Here is a 21,555-nt window from a genome sequence, read left to right on the forward strand (position 1 = left end):
CATGATCTGCGCATGGAGGAAAAACGTTTTAGCCATATATTTAGGAAAGGGTTCTTTACAGTAAAAGTGATTAAGATGTGGAATGCCACAGGAAGTCGTTATGGCAAACTCTATACCTGCATTTAAAGGGGGCTTAGATGCTTTCCTTGCGTTGAAAGACATCCATGGCTACAATTACTAGGTAATGCCTAATGATGTTGATCCAGGGATTTTATCTGATTGCCATCTGGAGTCGGGAAGGAATTTTTCCCTTTTGGGGCTAATTGGACCATGCCTTGTAAGGATCTTTTCCCCTTCCTCTGGATCAACAGGGATATGTGAGGGTGCAGGTTGGTGTTGTACTTTGTACTGGTTGAACTCGATGGACGTATGTCTTTTTTCAACCAAAATAACTATGTGACTGTGTACAGCACTGTGGAATATGTTGGTGCTATATAAATAATAATAATATAAACTAGCTTCTCTGGAGACCTCATCCTGAAAGAGGGACAAATGAGGGTGAAGGAGGGACAGGGCTCCCAAAAAGGGACTGTCCCTCCGAAAAAGGGACAGTTGGGAGCTATGGTTACAATGTTATGCCAGCTGATATTTTTGCAAAGTTTTCAGCATCTCTTCCTATAGGATCAGGTTTGGGCGCTATGACTGACTACACAACTGCATGCGATGACAGCATGAAACTGGCTTGCTAAAGTTCCCATTCAAAACACGCCAGACGTGAAAGGGTTAAACCAGATGTGTTTATTTTGGTGTCAGATGCATGTGACCCGTGGCCCCTCCCCTCTCCCATTCATATCAATGGCGGCTGAGGAAACACTCAAATCCAGCCACGTATATACTGACGCCTTCACCCAATCCCTCTCCAGTCCCCCTCGCCGTTCCGCCCCTCGCGGTGACGTTAGCAGTAACCAATGGGAAACAAACTGCTCAGCCTACGCTAGCCAATCGCCTAATCCAGATTTCACAAACAAAGCCTATTGGTTAGTCGCTCTCTGAAAAAGACTGGGTTGGGAAACTGAAGCGATGTGATTGGCTGACTCGCTGCTCCTGGCTGTATACAGACTAGCACAACGTATCCCAGGAGGCATTGCGAGCCTGACAGCGCTGAACTTATTCACCAATAGAATGAGTCAGGCAATGTTGGTGGGCGGGGAGAGGGGAGAGTGACTGACAGCCTATGAGGCCAGTGAGTGTGAGCGGTGTCAGCATGCCGCGCTGTGATTGGCTGGCCGGGGTGAGCGGTGTGGGAATACCACTGTCCGCACAGGGGGAGTTGGCTGAGGCTAGTGAAGTGATGGCGGTGCTGCTATGAGTTGTGTACACATGTAGCCGGGGACATGGCGGGCCGGGGCCTGTGCTGGTGGCTGCTCGGCCTGGCAGCGGTGACGGCGCTAGTGAGAGCGGCGGCGGTCGGGCTGGTGGAGCACGGGGCTCCGGGGATAGGGCAGGGAGAGACCGCCTCTATCAGCCTTTTGCCACCACCGGGGGGACTCGGAGCGGCCGCCGCCTATCCAGCCGGGGATGTCACTGTGGAGGATGATGAGGTTGTGGGGGAGACGGAGGACAGCGGACGGGAGAATACCAGAGCCAGGTGAGGGGTGTGTGTGTCTGTGTCTGCACCTGTGTGTGTGTGTGTGTGTGTGTGTGTGTGTCTGTGTCTGTGTCTGTGTCTGCACCTGTGTGTGTGTGTGTCTGTGTCTGTGTCTGCACCTGTGTGTGTGTGTCTGTGTCTGCACCTGTGTGTCTGTGTCTGCACCTGTGTGTGTGTGTCTGTCTGTCTGTCTGTCTGCACCTGTGTGTGTCTGTGTGTGTGTGTGTGTGTCTGTGTCTGCACCTGTGTGTGTGTGTGTCTGTGTCTGCACCTGTGTGTCTGTGTCTGCACCTGTGTGTGTGTGTCTGTCTGTCTGTCTGCACCTGTGTGTGTGTGTGTGTCTGTCTGTCTGTCTGCACCTGTGTGTGTGTGTGTGTGTCTGTCTGTCTGCACCTGTGTGTGTGTGTGTTTGTGTCTGTCTGTCTGCACCTGTGTGTGTGTGTGTGTGTCTGCACCTGTGTGTGTGTGTCTGCACCTGTGTGTGTGTGTCTGCACCTGTGTGTGTGTGTGTGTGTGTGTCTGCACCTGTGTGTGTGTGTGTCTGCACCTGTGTGTGTGTGTGTCTGCACCTGTGTGTGTGTGTGTCTGCACCTGTGTGTGTGTGTGTCTGCACCTGTGTGTGTGTGTGTCTGCACCTGTGTGTGTGTGTGTGTCTGCACCTGTGTGTGTGTCTGCACCTGTGTGTGTGTGTGTGTGTGTGTGTGTGTGTGTGTGTGTGTGTCTGTCTGCACCTGTGTGTGTGTGTGTGTGTGTGTGTGTGTGTGTCTGCACCTGTGTGTGTGTGTGTGTGTGTGTGTGTGTGTGTGTCTGCACCTGTGTGTGTGTGTGTGTGTGTGTGTGTGTGTGTGTCTGCACCTGTGTGTGTGTGTGTGTGTCTGCACCTGTGTGTGTGTGTGTGTGTCTGCACCTGTGTGTGTGTGTGTGTGTCTGCACCTGTGTGTGTGTGTGTGTGTCTGCACCTGTGTGTGTGTGTGTGTGTGTGTGTCTGCACCTGTGTGTGTGTGTGTGTGTGTGTGTGTGTGTGTCTGCACCTGTGTGTGTGTGTGTGTGTGTGTGTGTGTGTGTCTGCACCTGTGTGTGTGTGTGTGTGTGTGTGTCTGCACCTGTGTGTGTGTGTGTGTGTGTGTGTGTGTGTGTGTGTGTCTGCACCTGTGTGTGTGTGTGTGTGTCTGCACCTGTGTGTGTGTGTGTGTGTCTGCACCTGTGTGTGTGTGTGTGTGTGTCTGCACCTGTGTGTGTGTGTGTGTGTGTCTGCACCTGTGTGTGTGTGTGTGTGTCTGCACCTGTGTGTGTGTGTGTGTGTGTGTCTGCACCTGTGTGTGTGTGTGTGTGTGTCTGCACCTGTGTGTGTGTGTGTGTGTCTGCACCTGTGTGTGTGTGTGTGTGTGTCTGCACCTGTGTGTGTGTGTGTGTGTCTGCACCTGTGTGTGTGTGTGTGTGTCTGCACCTATGTGTGTGTGTGTGTGTGTCTGCACCTGTGTGTGTGTGTGTGTGTCTGCACCTGTGTGTGTGTGTGTGTGTCTGCACCTGTGTGTGTGTGTGTGTGTCTGCACCTGTGTGTGTGTGTGTGTGTCTGCACCTGTGTGTGTGTGTGTGTGTCTGCACCTGTGTGTGTGTGTGTGTGTGTGTCTGCACCTGTGTGTGTGTGTGTGTGTGTGTCTGCACCTGTGTGTGTGTGTGTGTGTGTGTGTGTGTGTCTGCACCTGTGTGTGTGTGTGTGTGTGTGTGTGTGTGTGTGTCTGCACCTGTGTGTGTGTGTGTGTCTGCACCTGTGTGTGTGTCTGCACCTGTGTGTGTGTGTGTGTGTGTGTCTGCACGTGTGTGTGTGTGTGTGTGTCTGCACCTGTGTGTGTGTGTGTGTGTGTGTCTGCACGTGTGTGTGTGTGTGTGTGTCTGCACCTGTGTGTGTGTGTGTGTGTGTGTGTGTCTGCACCTGTGTGTGTGTGTGTGTCTGCACCTGTGTGTGTGTGTGTGTGTGTCTGCACCTGTGTGTGTGTGTGTGTGTGTGTCTGCACCTGTGTGTGTGTGTGTGTGTGTGTGTCTGCACCTGTGTGTGTGTGTGTGTGTGTCTGCACCTGTGTGTGTGTGTGTGTGTGTGTGTGTGTCTGCACCTCTGTGTGTGTGTGTGTCTGTCTGCACCTGTGTGTGTGTGTCTGTCTGCAGCTGTGTGTGTGTGTGTGTCTGCAGCTGTGTGTGTGTGTGTGTGTGTCTGCACCTGTGTGTGTGTGTGTGTGTGTGTGTGTGTGTCTGCACCTGTGTGTGTGTGTGTGTGTCTGCACCTGTGTGTGTGTGTGTGTGTGTGTGTGTCTGCACCTGTGTGTGTGTGTGTGTGTGTGTGTGTGTCTGCACCTGTGTGTGTGTGTGTGTGTGTGTGTGTGTGTGTGTGTGTGTGTGTCTGCACCTGTGTGTGTGTGTGTGTGTCTGCACCTGTGTGTGTGTGTGTGTCTGCACCTGTGTGTGTGTGTGTGTCTGCACCTGTGTGTGTGTGTGTGTCTGCACCTGTGTGTGTGTGTCTGCACCTGTGTGTGTGTGTGTGTGTCTGCACCTGTGTGTGTGTGTCTGCACCTGTGTGTGTGTGTCTGCACCTGTGTGTGTGTGTGTGTGTCTGCACCTGTGTGTGTGTGTGTCTGCACCTGTGTGTGTGTGTCTGCACCTGTGTGTGTGTGTCTGCACCTGTGTGTGTGTGTGTCTGCACCTGTGTGTGTGTGTGTCTGCACCTGTGTGTGTGTGTGTCTGCACCTGTGTGTGTGTGTCTGCACCTGTGTGTGTGTGTCTGCACCTGTGTGTGTGTGTGTGTGTGTGTGTGTGTGTCTGTGTGTGTCTGCACCTGTGTGTGTGTGTGTGTGTGTGTGTGTCTGTCTGTCTGTCTGTCTGTCTGTCTGTCTGTCTGTCTGTCTGTCTGTCTGTCTGTCTGTCTGTCTGCACCTGCGCCTGTGTGTGTGTGTGCACGTGCCTGCACCTGTGTGTGTGTGTGTGTGTCTGTCTGCACCTGCGCCTGTGTGTGTGTGTGTGCACGTGCCTGCACCTGTGCGAGTGTGTGTGTGGAGGATACCAGAGCTACCGTACGTGGGGGATGTGTGTGTGCCCTGTGTGAGTGTGTGTGGAAGATACCAGAGCTAGGTGAGGGATGTCTGTGTCTGCGCCTATGTGTACAACTTTGCCTATGCGTGTGTTTCTGTGCCTGCGTGTCCGCTCCTGCGCTTGTGAGACTGCATGTCTGCAACTGTGCTTTGTGTGTGTTTGCATATGTGTGTTTCTGCACCTGTGCTTGTGTGCATGAGTCTGTCCACACTTCTGCTGCTATGTGCATGGGGTCCAAACACTGCTCACGGGAGAAGAGCGCATGGGACTGCTGACACTTAAAGGAAACATGAAGTGAGAGTGTTGCAGAGGGCATCTCCTACACATTTGTGATGGTCTAAGAAGGGGGTCTCCCTGTACAGTATTGGGATTATGCTCTTGACCAGTGTTACCAGTGTTAATAATTGAAACCTCTTTTAACCCATAAGTGGAGGTTCCCATGCTCCTGACGCATTTTGTCCTAAGTATCATGAATCTAGGATGGATGTCTGAAAGCTTGCATCAAAAACGTTTAAAGGACAACCGAGGCAAAAATAAACTAATGAAATAAACTATTTTATCTTTCTTTCTTCTCCTAAAATTGACTTTTTAAGATTTTCCACAGTTTTATTTTATGTTTAAATCTACTTTTAAGTTTTAACTGTTTGTTTGTTTTTGCTTAATGACACATTCATTGAAGTATACCAGAGCTAAAATCTATGAACTATTGACTTTTTATCTATTTCTTGCTCTCAGAAGCCATTTTATGCTAGGAAAAAGTTTTATAGTTGGGATTTCTTATCAGTGAGGGTCACACTGTAGTCACTTCCTGTCTGAGTCAGGACTAATTCAGCCACTTGCATACCTGATATTTAACCCTTTCAGACAGAGAAAGAAAAAAAAAAAAAGGAACACAGCATAGTCATTTGTGTGCTAGGCACTGTTCATACACATGTCTATCACATGTCACCTCGGGTATCCTTTAAAGGTGTAATCTTTACTTTTTTTTTTTTTCCTTATCCTCGTGACTTTCATATTTCTCTTGGCTAACGGATCAAAAACAGGTTTTGTCTTCTGTCAAAATAACAATATAGATGAATTCAGTAAATGTCATGTGCTTGGCATTCAAACCTGTCACACCTGCCTTTTATTGCTACAGATCTCTGACTCTAAGGCTACTTTCACAGTGGGACGTTGCGTTTTGATGCAATGTTAAAGTCGCAACGCAAACTAACAACGCAATGTCCCAAAAATGTCACTACGCAACTCTATGCCCTGTTATCGTCGCATACATTAGGGCATACAGGCAATGAAAAGTATGCTTCCAGGTCATTACTGAGCATGTGCAAACAGTCCACCGCAGTTAATAACGTGTATAACACACAGCATACAGCACTTTCTAATAATGCTACACGTTACACACAAACGCAACGTGTGCACTGTGAATGTTGCAGAGACTCAGTATTGCAGTGCGTTAGTCCACGTTAAAACCTTTTCTAACGTGCGACTTTAACCTCACACTGTGAAAGAGGCCTCAACCTATAGGGCTTGATTCACAAAACGGTGCTACCGGTAACTGTTAGCACGCTGTGAAAAGTGCTTCATGTGATAACGGTTATTGCGCACAAGAATTCGCGTTCGCAAATTTTTGCACGCGATAACTGTTTTCCTGAGCGAAACCAGTTTTCATGCAAAAAGCCGTGCTAACAGCCGTGATAAGTTAGCACAGTTTTGTGAATCAAGCCAAAAGACTGTATATAATGAGCTCAAGTTGGAGCTTTTTGTTTTTATTTTTGCAACAACTCAGATTTCCTTCAGGCCTCTAGCACACTACGTATTTCTGATTTGCAATTTTGACCCGATTTTTACATGCGACTCTGATTTTTAATCGATTGATTTTTAATCCAGCACGCTGCATTTTTCTGCATTTTTCTTCTTGTGTTGATAGCATCCAGGGAAATCGGAATCCGTAAATTGCTATTCGGAATTGCAAATTGGATGTGTGATTGGCAGTGTGCAAGAGGCCTTTTTTTTGGCAGAAATTATGCTTCATATGACCCTGAGCCATTGCCCAGTGACAGGGTCACATGCATATTGCCGCCCCTTGGCTAGTGACTTAAGGTGGGTACACACGTCAGATAAAAGTCTTTGGAAAAGGCAAGATCACAGACCAATTTTACCCCCTTCCATGTAGTATGAGAGCCATTCTCTACACAGTCTATTCTATGGAGCTGAACTCCCCATCAGACAGAAATCTTTGCAAGATGCTGCACACAAAGATGCTGTACACATGCAACAGATCAGTATCTGCAAAAGATCAGTTCCTGCAAAATGCATTCATAGTCTATGATATCTGCAGATCTCATACACACCTTGTTTAATGGACAATTATCTGTAGACCAGATCCACCAGGTTGGATCTTCAGATCGGCAGATAATTGTCCGATCTGCAGATGAATGTCCATTAAACAAGGTGTGTATGATGATCTGCAGATGTCATAGACTATGAATGCATTTTGCAGAAATGGATCTTTTGCAGTAATTGATCTTTTGCAGATACTGATCTGTTGCATGTGTACAGCATCTTTGTGTGCAGCATCTTGCAAAGATTTCTATCTGATGGGGGGTTCAGCTCCATAGAATAGACTGTGTAGGTATGGCTCTCATACTACATGGAAGGGGGTAAAATTGGTCTGTGATCTTTCATTTTCCAAAGACTTTTATCTGACGTGTATACGCACCTTTACTCCATGCTGGGCAGGAAGTGAGTCTCTGGGATTCCCATTGGTGCGTGCTGCACTGCGCTCCTGTTATGCCCACTTGCGACGGCTATTGACTTGCATTGCTGTATAATCCGTGCGGTAGTCGGGGATCATGCGTTAACGTGTTGCAGCGTTTGAACTGTGCAAGTCTCTTACATGCAGTTTGGTATTCCCTGCTGAACAGTGCAGTACATTTCCCCATGTAAGGCTCAGTTCGCTCAGGATTCCTCTGGCACCAGGGCCCAACTAAAACTGGTTAGGACCATGGAACCTGAACTGAAATACCCACAGGTACTACACAGCAGTACAGAGCAGCCACAAAGTTAAAGCGGACCCAAACCAAACATTTTTTTATTTCAAAATATTTAGTGTCACCACTGTGACACATACAAAGATAAATAAACACTCCTTCAAACCTATGATCATTTCAGTGCATGCTTTTCACCCTTCTCTATGCATAACTAGGATTATACAGGTGGCAGCCATTAGCAATTCCTCCATTGCCAGACACCATCTACTCCACCAGTTTGCTGGAAAAATCCCGGCAATTTGAAAGGAAGGGAGGGATTCCTCCAATAAATGTAAAATATTTTATATTTGTAATCATGCAGTTGAAAAAAGGCTGCTATTTATTATTATAATTTAGAAAATAGATTTTATTTCTGAAATCTTCTTTTTTTTAATTTGGGTCCACTTTAAGACTGTGCATGCGCGGGGTATATAAGTTCTGATTCAAAGGTCGTGACCAGCAATAGTTGGGGCCTAGCATGGGAGAAATGCCAGGTAAATGGATCCTTACATGGGAAAACTGATTACACTGTACAGCAGGGGATACCAACCTGCATTTCATTAAAAACTGATTTTGATTTTGACCTTGGGCATCCTTTTTTGACCTGAGCACTGAATATGGAATCTGCCTCATGTTTAACCACTTGAGGACCCACCCTTTACCCCCCCTTAAGGACCAGCGCTGGTTTAGGTGATCTGTGCTGGGTGGGCTGTGCAGCCCCCAGCACAGATCAAAGGGCACTCAGAGCGATCAGATCGCCCCCCTTTTTTCCCCACTAGGGGGATGATGTGCAGGGGGGGTCTGATCGCTCCTCCTGGCTGGCATTTTGCGGGGGGGGCACCTCAAAGCCCCCCTCCGCGGCGAAATCCTCCCCCTCCCTCTCCTACCTGCTCCCCCGGGAGATCTGGGCTGCACAGGACGCTATCCGTCCTGTGCAGCCAGTGACAGGACGTCCCCTGTCACATGGAGGCGATCCCCGGCCGCTGATTGGCCGGGGATCGCCGATCTGCCTTACGGCGCTGCTGCGCAGCAGCGTCGTACAAATGTAAACAAAGCGGATTATTTCCGCTTGTGTTTACATCTAGCCTGCGAGCCGCCATCGGCGGCCCGCAGGCTATTCACGGAGCCCCCCGCCGTGAATTGACAGGAAGCAGCCGCTCGTACGAGCGGCTGCTTCCTGATTAATTAGGCTGCAGCTGGCGACGCAGTACTGCGTCGCTGGTCCTGCAGCTGCCACTTTGCCGACGCACGTTATGAGTGTGCGGTCGGCAAGTGGTTAAGTAGTTTGCTCAACTTCTCTCTTTATGCAAATGGCATTGCGTAGAAATAAATAAATATGGCAGTCTTTCATATCCTTTTTAGGTCAGTTGTTCTTTTATGCTTGCAGTGGGAAATAAACTATTGGATGAGAAATGCTAAGTATTTCTCTGAATGACTGGGGAATATTAGGCATTTGAATACCTTACATCGGTCAGATTTCAGCAAATGGTCTGATCAAAGTTTGATCTGATCGCTTTGCGGCTGGTTTTGCAGCGCTGGATGCAGTAATAAGCTTTGAAGCCTCAGATCACATTCTGATGCACTTGGTGGGGATCAGAATGTTTGATCAGTAAATTGATTGCATACTGATCAGGAAATACTGAAGCCACACAGATGCGCGCACACACAAAGTAGATGGTCAAGGCTGTCGCTGCTGAGAATCTAGTGTGTATATGACATCCTCAGTGCAACGCCAAGAGAACCAGTGTGCCAGACCATCTCGGCCCAGCACACTATTCTCCTCCGTACTCCTCCTACTGAAAGCTGTTCTCTTGTGTATTGCGCCTTCCCTTTCCACCACCACAGCAGCAACAGAACACTTCACTATGCTATAGCCTTAGTGCGTCTCTCTACTACACTTGTCTTGAGTGCAGACGGTCCCTTACTTATAAACCGGTTCTGTTCTTGGAAATTGTTGAATTTTTTTTTTGTAAGTGGAGTCCTGTGTTAAACGAGGTGTGAAACGATGATAAATTATTTACTTTCAGACAACTCTGGAATTTGGCCTTTTGGTATAATTTGGTGGTTTTTTTTTTTTTCTTTGGTTGATTTCATTTAACCTCCCTAGCGGTATTGACAGATTAGCCGTCCATACAATACATGCGGTGAACAGTATAAACGTGCACACACATCAATACTCTCCTGCACTGTATACTAGACCCTTGCTTGACACATTTTGGCAAGTTACAGGAAAAAAAAGTTATAAAAATTAATATTATCACTTTTTGCACAGAAATCCTGGAGAAATTGAAATTAAACTACTTATAACCATTTAGGGCCCATTTCCACTATCGTGAATCTGCATGCGTTTCCTGCATGCAGATTCGCACAGCCAATACAAGTGGATGGGCCTGTTTCCACTTGTCGGTTTTCTGTGCAGGATTTTTCTGCACGGCAGAGCCCTCAGAATTCGCCTGCGTGTGGAATGCAGGCGAATCGCACACTATGTATTTAATAGGGAAATCGCATGCGTGTTCCCCATGCGTTTTTTGCCGCAAATTCGCATAGGTACCAATGTTAATTCACACAGGCAGTGACATGGTTAAAATCGCATATACCCTCACCTATGCGAATTCGCGGCAAAAAACTCATGCGGAATCGCATCCGCATGCGATTTCATCAGCGGTGGAATCCAGGCGATTCCGCACCGCAATAGTGGAAACGAGCCCTTATACAAGACTGTAACATTTAGGGCTCATTCACACTAAGACGTTGCGTTTGCTGCAACGTTAAGGTCGCATAACGTGCCCCTAACGCAGTGCATGTTACCTTTTGAAGTTGGACTTTACATTGCACTGCGCTATGCGTCGCTTGATGCGTACTTTTTGACGCATACAGATCGAACAAAAACGGTGCATGCGGCACATTTAAAAAAATAAAAAAAAAATTACTGAGCATGTGCAAACATTCTAACGCAGCCACATACGAGTATAATGCACAGCATGCTGCACTTTCATTAACGTGCAGTGTTCTACTCCTACGCAAAGTGTGCACTGTGAACCAGCCCATTGATTTTTCATTGCTGTGAGTTGGGCTGCTGTAACGTCGCGCTGTGAAAGCAGCCTTAAAGGACACCTGCTAGTTTAAAGAGGAGCTTTAACCTAAGATTGAACTTCATCCCAATCAGTAGCTGATACCCCCTTTCCCACCAGAAATCTTTACCTTTTCTTGACTAAATCATCAGGGAGATCAGTGTGTCTGATATTGTGGTGAAACCCCTCCCACAATGTAATGTCATGACCATGGTTCTGACAGTTTGCTGTCTGTGAACTTTGTTGCATTGTGGGAAATGACAGCTTTTTCCTACTGCTAAGCAAGCCACATCTCTCAGTGCATAGAACTCTCAGTAAATCAGGGAGAGGAAAAATTTTACTAGGGGCAAACTCTGACTAAATCTATAAGGGCTTGTTCACACTATGAGCATTTGTGTATTATTATTATTTTTTTTTTTTACAGATCTTCCTAAAAGCACTTGTGCAATGATTCCCTATGAGAGTGTGTTTACATATTAGTGGTCCAATTACGATCCGCTTCCCAATGCGATGCCTGTACCATTTTCTGAGCCGAATTGAAGGTATACGGAAATCGCTAAGTGCATGAAAACGCGCTTTGTATTGCGTTTTCCCGAGCGCTTTTCTCGGTCAAAGAGTCCACTTCCTGACTCATGTTAGGAAATGAAAATCTCAATCGCTCATCAAAAGCTGCTACAAAATCGCCCAACGCTCACAAAACGCTGGGAATCGCTTTAAAAAAATCACGCACAAAAACGCTCCGTGCTTGCAATTTATAATGTGAACCTATCCTAAATTAATATTGTACAAAATAAGCAATTTTATTCATTGTTTTCACTACAGTTCCTCTTAAATTAGTATTCAGGGTAATTAAACCTTAAAGAGGAACTTCAGCCTAAACAAACATACTGTCATTAAGTTACATTAGTTATGTTAATTAAAATAGGTAATATAATCTCTTACCCGCCCTTTTTTAAAAGAACAGGCAAATGTTTGATTTCATGATGGCAGCCATCTTTTTGGTTGAAAGGCGGTGACAGGGAGTATGAGACACAGTTCCAACTGTCCTGTGTCCTGAGCACCTCTCCCAGTTGCTAGGCAACGTGAATAACATAGGAAATCCCATCATGCTCTGCACAGCATCAGGGAAAAAAAGCCTGGGCTTTTTTACTTTGATGGGTGGAGCTTAGCTAAAAATGCAGCTAAAAATGATGCTTTGGTAAGAAAAACAAAAAAGGTCTGATGCTGTGAAACTGTTAAAGAAACATCAAGCCTTTTCAGTTCTGCGGAATAGATTTTTAGTCCGGAAGTTCACTTTAACAACAAAAATATGTAGTAAAAATGCTCCATCCTAATCCTGTTGGATCTCTCAGCTGCTTTTGATACAGTTGACCATGAAATCCTGCTTAACAGACTGCAGGAGTACTGTGGCATCAGTGGATCAGTCCTCCAGTGGTTCAGATCATTCCTGACTGACAGAACACAGAGAGTATCCCTAGGACCTATAATGTCCAAACCTGCACCTCTACAATTCGGAGTGCCACAAGGATCAATCCTATCCCCTCTGCTGTTTGCAATCTACATGTTGCCACTCAGTACACTTATCCAACGACATGGCCTGACGTACCACTGCTACGCCGATGACACACAGCTATACCTGTCCTTCAAACCTGGTGGAACAGACCCTACCCCAAAAATAAACTCTTGCTTAGCTGAGCTTCAGGCATGGATGAATGATAACTGGTTGAAACTGAATGCTGACAAAACTGAGGTCCTGTTTGTCCAAAGCCAGTGCTCGCAATCAAAACAGCTCTATCCTAAAGCAACACCAATCAGGATTGGGAATTCAGACATAAACAGCTCCAACCTTGTGCACAGCCTTGGCGTACTAATCGATGGGGAATTGAGTTTCAGAAACCAAATTTCATCTGTAGTTAAATCTTCCTTCTTTCATCTGAAGAACATTGCAAAGATTAAACATCTGATTCCCCCAGAGGATCTTCCAACCCTAGTCCACGCCTTCATCACATCACGGCTGGACTACTGCAATGCCCTTAATGCTGGCCTCCCCAAAAAAGACTTGCGTCGCCTGCAATTAGTGCAGAATGCTGCTGCCAGATTGCTAACAAACCAGCCTCGCCACTGTCACATTACACCGATCCTTCGCTCACTGCACTGGCTACCAGTAGAATGGAGAATACTCTTCAAGATTGGACTGCTGACATTCAAATCCCTGCACAATCTGGGCCCTGGATACATGAAGGACTTGCTGAAGCTGCACCACACCCCTCACAACCTCAGATCAGCAAGTTCTATAAACTTGGTCACTCCCAGAGTGCACCTCAAAAAATCTGGAGACAGAGCCTTCTGTCATGCTGCCCCTACTCTTTGGAACTCCCTACCACACCCAGTAAAGACAGCACCATCCCTGGAGCTATTCAAATCCAGACTGAAAAGCCACCTGTTTAGCCTGGCATTTCCAGATTTATAAAATTCTTCCCCTGTACCACGATGGTCGGAGCCATGCTTATGCGCTTTGAGTCCCACGGGAGAAAAGCGCTTTACAAATGTTATTTGTTGTTGTTGTTGTTGTTGTATTGTATATTTTGAACATGAAGACAACTTTGATTCTCTGAAAAGTTGGTACTGGATTCGCATGTAAGTAGGGGATAGTTTGGCTACTTGGATCTCATCCTAACTGACCAATCTGTGGACATTTACATTTGTTTTTCAGTCTTATTTGAAGTCCTATGGAAGGATTGATTATACGTCTCCCACGGTATAAAAGCCTCTCTGATCATACTGTGTTGTATGCTAATCACAAGAGGGCCGATGTTGTTAATGAGTAACTGAATTATTCATTGCCCTTTTTGTTGTAATTAATTGTTGCCTCTTTTTAATCACAGACGACATAGCCAACGTGTTAAGTATATTAGCTGCCTCTGAGGTTTTGTCCAGAGCGATTTATGTGGAATATATTCTAGTTTATATAGTTTGTGCTCCCTTAATAGTTTATTGTTCGGTGGTGGCTTTCCTGTGTCACCTAACCTCTCATGGGGACATACTAATCTACAGTCAGCAGCACAAATATTTGTTCATTGCAGCTTTTACTGGGCAGGATGCTTTGTTTCTTTGCAAAGGACTTTGTTACCGGACTCGATAAATTACAGCTATTAAAATAACTCATGAAAATCGTTTCTTGTGCATAAAGAGAGAAGTTGAGCAAACTACCTAAACATGAGGCAGATTCAGTGTTGCCGACTCATACCTTTAATTACTGACACATATGAATTATACATGTTTTGTGGCTAGGTAGATGCAGTTAAGGCACTGATTATGTGCATATAGCCCCAGAACCTGAATAACATAGATGTGTCAGTAATTAAAGGGATGAGTTGGTAACACTGGGCAGATTCCATATTGCTCAGGTGTGTGTGTGTGTGTGTGTGTGTGTGTGTGTGTCAGTGTCAGTCTGTGAGAGTCAGACTGTGAGATATGGGAGCATTTCCGCCTGTAGCTCTGCAGTTGGGTCTGTTGGTTTCAGGTGTGTGTGTGTGTGTGTGTATGTGTATGTTATATGGGAGCCATTAAGCTTGTAGCTCTGCTGTCAGGGCTGTTGGTTTCAGATTGTGTGTGTGTGTTGTGTTTGTTATATGGGAGCTGATCAGCCTGTAGCTCTGCTTTCAGGTTTGTTGGTTTCGGATGCTCTGTGTGTGTGTGTATAGCTGTAGCTCTGCTCTCAGGCCTGTTGGTTGCAGATGCTGTGTGTGTGTATAGCTGTAGCTCTGCTCTCAGGCCTGTTGGTTGCAGATGCTGTGTGTGTGTGTATAGCTGTAGCTCTGCTCTCAGGCCTGTTGGTTGCAGATGCTGTGTGTGTGTATAGCTGTAGCTCTGCTCTCAGGCCTGTTGGTTGCGGATGCTGTGTGTGTGTATAGCTGTAGCTCTGCTCTCAGGCCTGTTGGTTGCGGATGCTGTGTGTGTGTATAGCTGTAGCTCTGCTCTCAGGGCTTTTAGTTTCTGATGCTGTGTGTGTAGCTGTGGCTCTGCTTTCAGGTCTGTTAGTTTTAGACAGTGTGTTATGATATATGGGAGACATTCAGCCTATAGCTGTGCTCTCAGGGCTGTTGGTTTCAGATTTTTGGTATGTGTAGCCGTGTCTCTGCTCTCAGGCTGTGTGTGTGTGTGTGTGTGTGTGTGTGTGTGTGTGTGTGTGTGTGTGTGTGTGTGTGTGTATATGTATGTATACAGCTGTGGCTCTGCTCTCAGGGCTGTTGGTTTTGGTGTGTGTGTGTGTGTGTGTGTATATATAGCTGTCTCTGCTCTCAGGCCTGTTGGTTGCTGTGTGTGTGTATGTGTGTAGCTGTGGCTCTGATCTAAGGGCTGTTGGTTTTGGTGTGTGTAGCTGTGGCTCTGCTCTTAGGCCTGTTGGTTGCGGATGCTGTGTGTGTGTATAGCTGTAGCTCTGCTCTCAGGCCTGTTGGTTGCGGATTGTGTGTGTGTGTGTGTGTGTGTGTGTGTGTGTGTGTGTGTCTGTTCTCGGGCCTGTTTGTTGCGGATGCTGTGTGTGTGTAGCTGTGGCTCTGCTCTCAGGCCTGTTGGTTGCGGATGCTGTGTGTGATGGGGCTATTTCTGCCTGCATCTTCTGCCTTTTGGGAGCAATTACAGGCAAGTGTCAGTGAGGAATCCTCAGATGGGAATTATCACATCTTTGTTGGTCCTCCTCTTTCTGGCACTTGTACAAGCTTGACTCTCACAGTGCTGGGGATAGAATAACATCTGCAAAAACATCCTTTCCTATTACTCAGCATGCTCTGCATTACAGTCGTGCAACTATGATAGATGCACTTTCATTGTGTCTTTAGACTTTAGTGACACATCCTTGTAGGAGATGTAGGATGCAGGTGGTGCTTCTACATTATTAAAATGTGTCATTCTGCTGTATGTGTTGAGACCACAGTGCATGGCATACCTAATGAACCATCAATTTTAAAACAGCTGTTTTTTCCCCTTTAAAAGTGGAATTGAGGTTGAACAGTTTTTTTGTTTATTTATATAGAGCCGATATCTTCTGCAGCACCATTAGATCCAATGCAACTCTATGGGCCATGGATCTGCTACCAGCAGCAGATCGACCTAGATCTTCTATCCTGTCAGATAGATCAGATCAATAGATTTGAAAGAATCGATTTCTGATCGATCGATACTATAGAATCGATTGATCAATTGCTGAAATCGACCAGTGTATGGGCCCCTTTACAGTACATAGTAATGTCACTGATTGTCCTCAGAGGCGCTCACAATCTAATCTCTATCATAGTCAAATGGCCTACCGTGGTATGTATGTATGTATGTATGTATGTATGTATGTATGTATGTAGCAGCGACATCTTCTGCATCACTTTAGACTACAGTAGTATAATTATTATTATTATTATTATTGATTTATATAGCACTAGCATCTTTTGTGGTGCTGTACAGTCATGTCACTAACTGTCCTCACAGGAGCTCACAATCTAATCCTACCGCAATCATGGTCTCCACAGAAAAATCCCTCCCGCCATCACAGCCCCCACATAGCAGCAGAACATATCGCTAGCCTCCAGGCTATGTATGCATCTGTACAGGGATGGCCTTCAATTTGGCCCCAGGGATGGAATAACTAAGCGTATAAGGCTTAATTCCTCTCTGTGGAGCTTTGTGCCATCATGTGAACGGTCACCATTCCATTGCGAATATCCATATACCCCTGAAGGCCTTCCACAGTTCAGCTGGGAGCCGAAGGACACAAGGAGACCACCAACTCCGCAAACAGTCCAACTAAATGCAGAAAGGATCAGGGCTCAACCATGTGGTGCTCACAGGTGATAAATCTTTATTTAGCAAGAAGCAGAATATACGGAAAAACTTCAGCATTTCTCTGTATATTCTGCTACTAAATAAATGAAGATTTATCACATGGATGAGCCCTGGTCCTTTCTGCATTTCGTTGAATTCTCACTGGTCCCTCTAGAAGAGCAGCATAGCAAGTGGTGTTCATTAGATATTCCTGCCTGGTGATAAAGCAGAGAGCAATGTTCTCCAGTGCTGATTAAAGTGCTATTGTGTGGGAATTTAAATACTGTATGTTGTATGTTGAGAGATATCTTGTGAGAAACTGAATGGTCCGTTTTAAAATGCATGCAGACATGGGTCGATTTTTTTTTTTTTTTTTTTTTTTTTTTTTTAATGATTAGCTTCTGAGGACTGTATTGGCTTCCTCTTCAGCAGTCCACTGAGTTAGAGTCCTCTGTTTCCCAACAGAGGGTCGGTGCACACCAAAAACTGGTAGCGGATCCGCAAACGTTAGTGGTTTTTGAAGATGTTTTTCAGAGCGATTCTTGGCATATTTAGAGAGATTTTCTAAATGTGCCTAGGGTTTTTTAGAGCATTTTTGTGTAGCAGATTTTATATTTTGTTACAGTAATACTAACTAACTGACTAACATTAGCCAAGAGGTGCCCCCCCTTCCAGAAAGACTCACTGCCTCTGTGTTGCCTTTTGCATGTTCTGCACACTTGATGAGACAGAACAAGCTGCTCAGTGGGCAAGCAAGTCTTTACAGCAGTCCTTAGAAAAAGTGTCAACTGAAGTAATATTGTTTTGGGCAAAAGACGAAGAGTTGTATTTAGATTTGGACTACCATCAATAGATTGAGGTTATTTATTTCTTTTATTATTTTTTGCTGAATTGGATGAGTCAGAAACCTGGAGTGCCTTTGAGACCTTCTGTTACTGGAAACTTCTTGCCTAGATTGTTAGCACAGCTCCTCCATCATGATTCTAACACAATTTTTCCAGTTCAGAATACCCATGCATCTTCCAATTACTCAGTTAGTGTAAAGGTGCGTACACACATGCGAATATTAGTCGCTTGAAACGATCGTTCCCCCGATCATTTCAACTGACGATCGTTTAAAAAAAACATCCAACGATCATTAAGTCAAACGACGGACGAGTTAGATCGTTAAAAACAAAAGATTTGACTTGGCGGATTTTTTTCAACGACGATCGTTTGCAAAAGTAGTACATCGTTAGAAACCGGTCGTTCGTACTAGGCTTGACATGCGCATTTCGTATATCTCCATAGAACCTTTCATTTTTCTGCGCAAGCGCAACAGTTGCTTTTTGTGATGCAACGTTCGTTCTATGAATGTGTCCTGTGACACGTTAATTGCTACATGATTACACCATAATTGTCATTTTTACAGGACCGAGTGTATTTTTGTATGTCTTGTCAACGCTATATTATGTAAATGCTCTACCTACATACCTACAGTATGAAACCTTGTACTGTAATGTACGTAACGTTAGTTTTACAGTGTAACGTACGTTTTGAATTGTTCGTTACGTGCGGGCAGAAGTTGCTATGATGTCACTTCCAGGAACAGTATGTGACGTTGTTCCAGATCATTCGTTAACAAACGATCAGATGGTTACACACCTTTAAAAGCTAACTTTACTTAGGTCGTTCTTTTGTCAGTTAAAAGATAGTTCGTCGTTCACAACGAACGATCGTTGTCATATGTGTGTACGTAGCTTGAGTGTGGAAAACAAGTAACAAGACCTCCTTTTTGTGCAGCTGATTACTAGAGAGGATCAGGAGTTGCTTATTTCCTACACAAATTGTGTTGTGATTGGTATGCGGCCTGAAATCTGACCAAGCAGTTTCTGCAGATTATGATTGGTCCAGCTTTATTCTGTTAATGTCTACTGAGTACTCGCTGAGATGGTCAATGAGATGCAAATGTTTCTGCTAATTTTATGCAGCTTAAAAACCGGACAATCCAATTTCTCTGCCTCCTGCATTTGGACAGTTTTCAAACGGCATAACTTGGAGTTATTTGTATCTCATTGACCTTCCCTAATTACTCATGCAGGAAAAGGAAATACTTGGGCTGTCAAATTCTTGAGATAATAAAGTGCATCGCCTGCTTAAAGCGGATCTGAGATGAAAAACTAACTATAACAAGTAACTTGTCTATATATCTTATGTACAGTTTATGGTTTAAACAGCAAATCTGTCTGCATACTGCTTTAATAGAAAATGATTATTTCTTCCTGTGATACAATGACAGCAGCCATGTTGTTTGTAAACATTACACAGAGGCAGGCTTATCTGCACCATCAGCACTCAGACTGAAAAAAACCTAATCCCTCCTCCCCTCTGCCTCTGAAATCTCTGGCTAGTAACCACCTCCTCCTGCCCAGACTGAGCTCCCATGAGCCCTTGCTACTGCCAAGGTTCTCTGAAAACTGTGGGTGGGGGTTATTTAGTTTATAGGGAATTAGAGTATTTAAACAAAAAACAAAAAAGTATTTGGCTTTAGGAATGCCCTATAAACTATAGGAAAGGAACACAATTATGCAATGAGTAAAAGTTCATCTCGGATCCACTTTAAGGTTGTTTTTGGAAATTGGTAGGGAGCTGAAAATCATAAAAGGTATTTTTTTACAACATTTTACTGTGACATTTTTACAGCACTAATAGATGTTTGTAGTGTGTAAATAATCATATTTCAGCCTGACCGCAATGAAAGCAGTGCTGTGAGTTTTGTTTACTGGAGACACTTTGAAGTTAAATAAGCAATGAACATTATGTTCTATGCAGTAACACAATGCTTTACAGGTACATTGCTGAACAGCAGCAATTACAATAAATGTCATAACTTCTAAAGTTCCTGCCAGTTATAACCTGTTGTCCCCAATGCAGATCACACATGGTCAGATATCTGTTAGATCAGCAGGATTTACCTGCAGTGCTTGTGGTCACTAAAGTAAGGGCCAGTTTGGTTCACCCGGCCGGCGGCAGCTTGTTTCACCGATGCTAACTGTCACGGACGGTTGCGGGGCCGCAGTCGCGTCCTGGAACCGCCCGTGAAGAAAAAGCAATCGCACTCGATTCCCTGCATCGATTGCGCTTCAAATCGGTACAATCTGGGATGAGTGTGTAGGGACAGCTGAAGTCCTTTTCTTAGCAAAGAGAGCACCATCCTAAAGGCTGGATGGCTCTTTTGATATGCTAATGAGCCTGAGCCTAATCTGCCCCAGAGAGTCCCTGGCTTCAAGCTGTGCTGATGGCCCATCCATCAGGTATAAGGTGACAAGCACAATGGCAGAAGCAATCTAGTTGGGCTAAAAGCCAGACCCACTGGCTCATTCCCAGCAGGGGAGGCGACACCTCGCTGGCTGCTCCAAACTTCAAAGAGCCTTTGCCTGGGAATAACCTGAGTCTCATAGCAAATCCATAACTTCCCAGATCTGTCATATTTCTGGGGTTCCTGAGATGGCAGCTTCGCCAAACGTGGGGGAAGTGTAGCATGAGCCCCAGTGCTGGTTCTGAGGAAGTTTCAGAACATTCTGAGGTAAGGACTTCCAGTTAGGCAGTTTGAAAGTGCCTGATGATACCACAGGGGTCCCACCCCTCATGTCTGGTATCAGGGCGCTGGGTAAATCGAGACAGACCTGAAAATGTTAATAAATCTGCCCTGACCTGTACGGTTCTGTGAGATAGAGCCCATATATGGGTAGATATGATTTCTAGCCCCCAGTACAAGGGGAGGGCTCATCTCATCTTCTAAGGGGGTGTATGGCTCCCCGCCCTCACTCCCTCCTACTGAAGCAGGGGCATAAGAATGGCAGAGGACCCAAACTCAGTGTCCTCCACACTGAAACATCTTGAACTCATGAGATGCCAGCTTGAGGATATGCTGGCATCCACCTGGTCTGAACTCTGAACTCAAATTGAAACCCAGAACTCTGTTTTCCCACAAAAAGGACATCTTTCCAGGAACTAAGTATTTTTCTCCCTTCTTTTATTTTTTTTATACTGGCTATTACTGTTTTAATAATTGTTGATTTTAATAATTGTCTGTATATATTAATTATTTATATTGCGTGAATAAACGACTTTCTCCAAGTCATTCACTGTCTGCTACCCTGCTTATCAGCACACACAGAACTGATCCCGGGTCTCTGAAGATACGCTACTGTTTGTTTGTTGTTGGCTAGACAGAATATCGTGTGTTTAACCGTTTTATTCGCAGGATTAGTCAGTTAATGGGCTCCACGGTCCCATGGTAACCGCGGTGGTGGCAGTACCCTGAACCAGTGGGTGAAGTTGTAATCACCCGTGTCGCACAGGCTCCCTTCTGAGTTGTCTGCGGCTAATTCTTAACGGTTCCTGCGCATTGACTGCGACCAGAGTTCGCACGATCTGTGCGCTGGCACCGTTTAGAAGGCTAAGTGCGGTCAGCCACTAGGGCTCCTGTGACACTAACCTTCTCTCTTTTTCCTGATATAGAGCAGAAAAGCATTTCCATTGGTTCCCCCTGTTCCATCAGTGCATGATGCAATGGATCCCGGCAGAAATTCAAAAGGACGGATGGCAGCAGCTGTCCATCTGAACCAGTCCTAAAGCTAAACTTACTGTATATACTCGACTATAAGTCTAGAAATTTAGGTCGGATTCACTTCATAAAAGTAAAGGGGTCGACTTATACACGAGTCACAGACAACACTGAGCATACTGAGTAATGTGTGTACTAATAGTGACATTCCCATCTGCAGCAATGTACCCAGTGGTAAGTGACACTTTCTTGATGAAATGCCAAGAAAACACAGGTCTGAAAGTCCTGGCCACAACAGTTAACAAGGAAAGGGCAGGGGGGGGGGGGGGGGAATACTAGGCTGCAGGAAGGGGAGTGAATAATTGCAGCACTTGGGGGGCCTGGAGGAGGTATTGGCTGCACTTAAGGGACAGGAGGGGTTAA

General features: G+C 45.4%; 1 protein-coding gene across 2 annotated transcripts in view; it reads left to right on the plus strand.

The window, feature by feature from the left end:
* The first annotated feature begins 1,245 nt into the window (after positions 1-1,245).
* Positions 1,246-21,555, plus strand: part of EIF2AK3 (eukaryotic translation initiation factor 2 alpha kinase 3) — an 88,229-nt gene continuing 67,919 nt past the window's right edge. For both annotated transcript variants that reach the window (XM_068275159.1, XM_068275169.1), the window contains exon 1: positions 1,246-1,588. In XM_068275159.1, the coding sequence (XP_068131260.1) occupies positions 1,335-1,588 (254 nt within the window). In that variant the 5' untranslated portion in view covers positions 1,246-1,334. The remainder of the gene's footprint in view (positions 1,589-21,555) is intronic.

Source organism: Hyperolius riggenbachi, chromosome 1 (assembly GCF_040937935.1).
Source record: "Hyperolius riggenbachi isolate aHypRig1 chromosome 1, aHypRig1.pri, whole genome shotgun sequence".
NCBI classification, from domain to species: Eukaryota; Metazoa; Chordata; class Amphibia; order Anura; family Hyperoliidae; genus Hyperolius; species Hyperolius riggenbachi.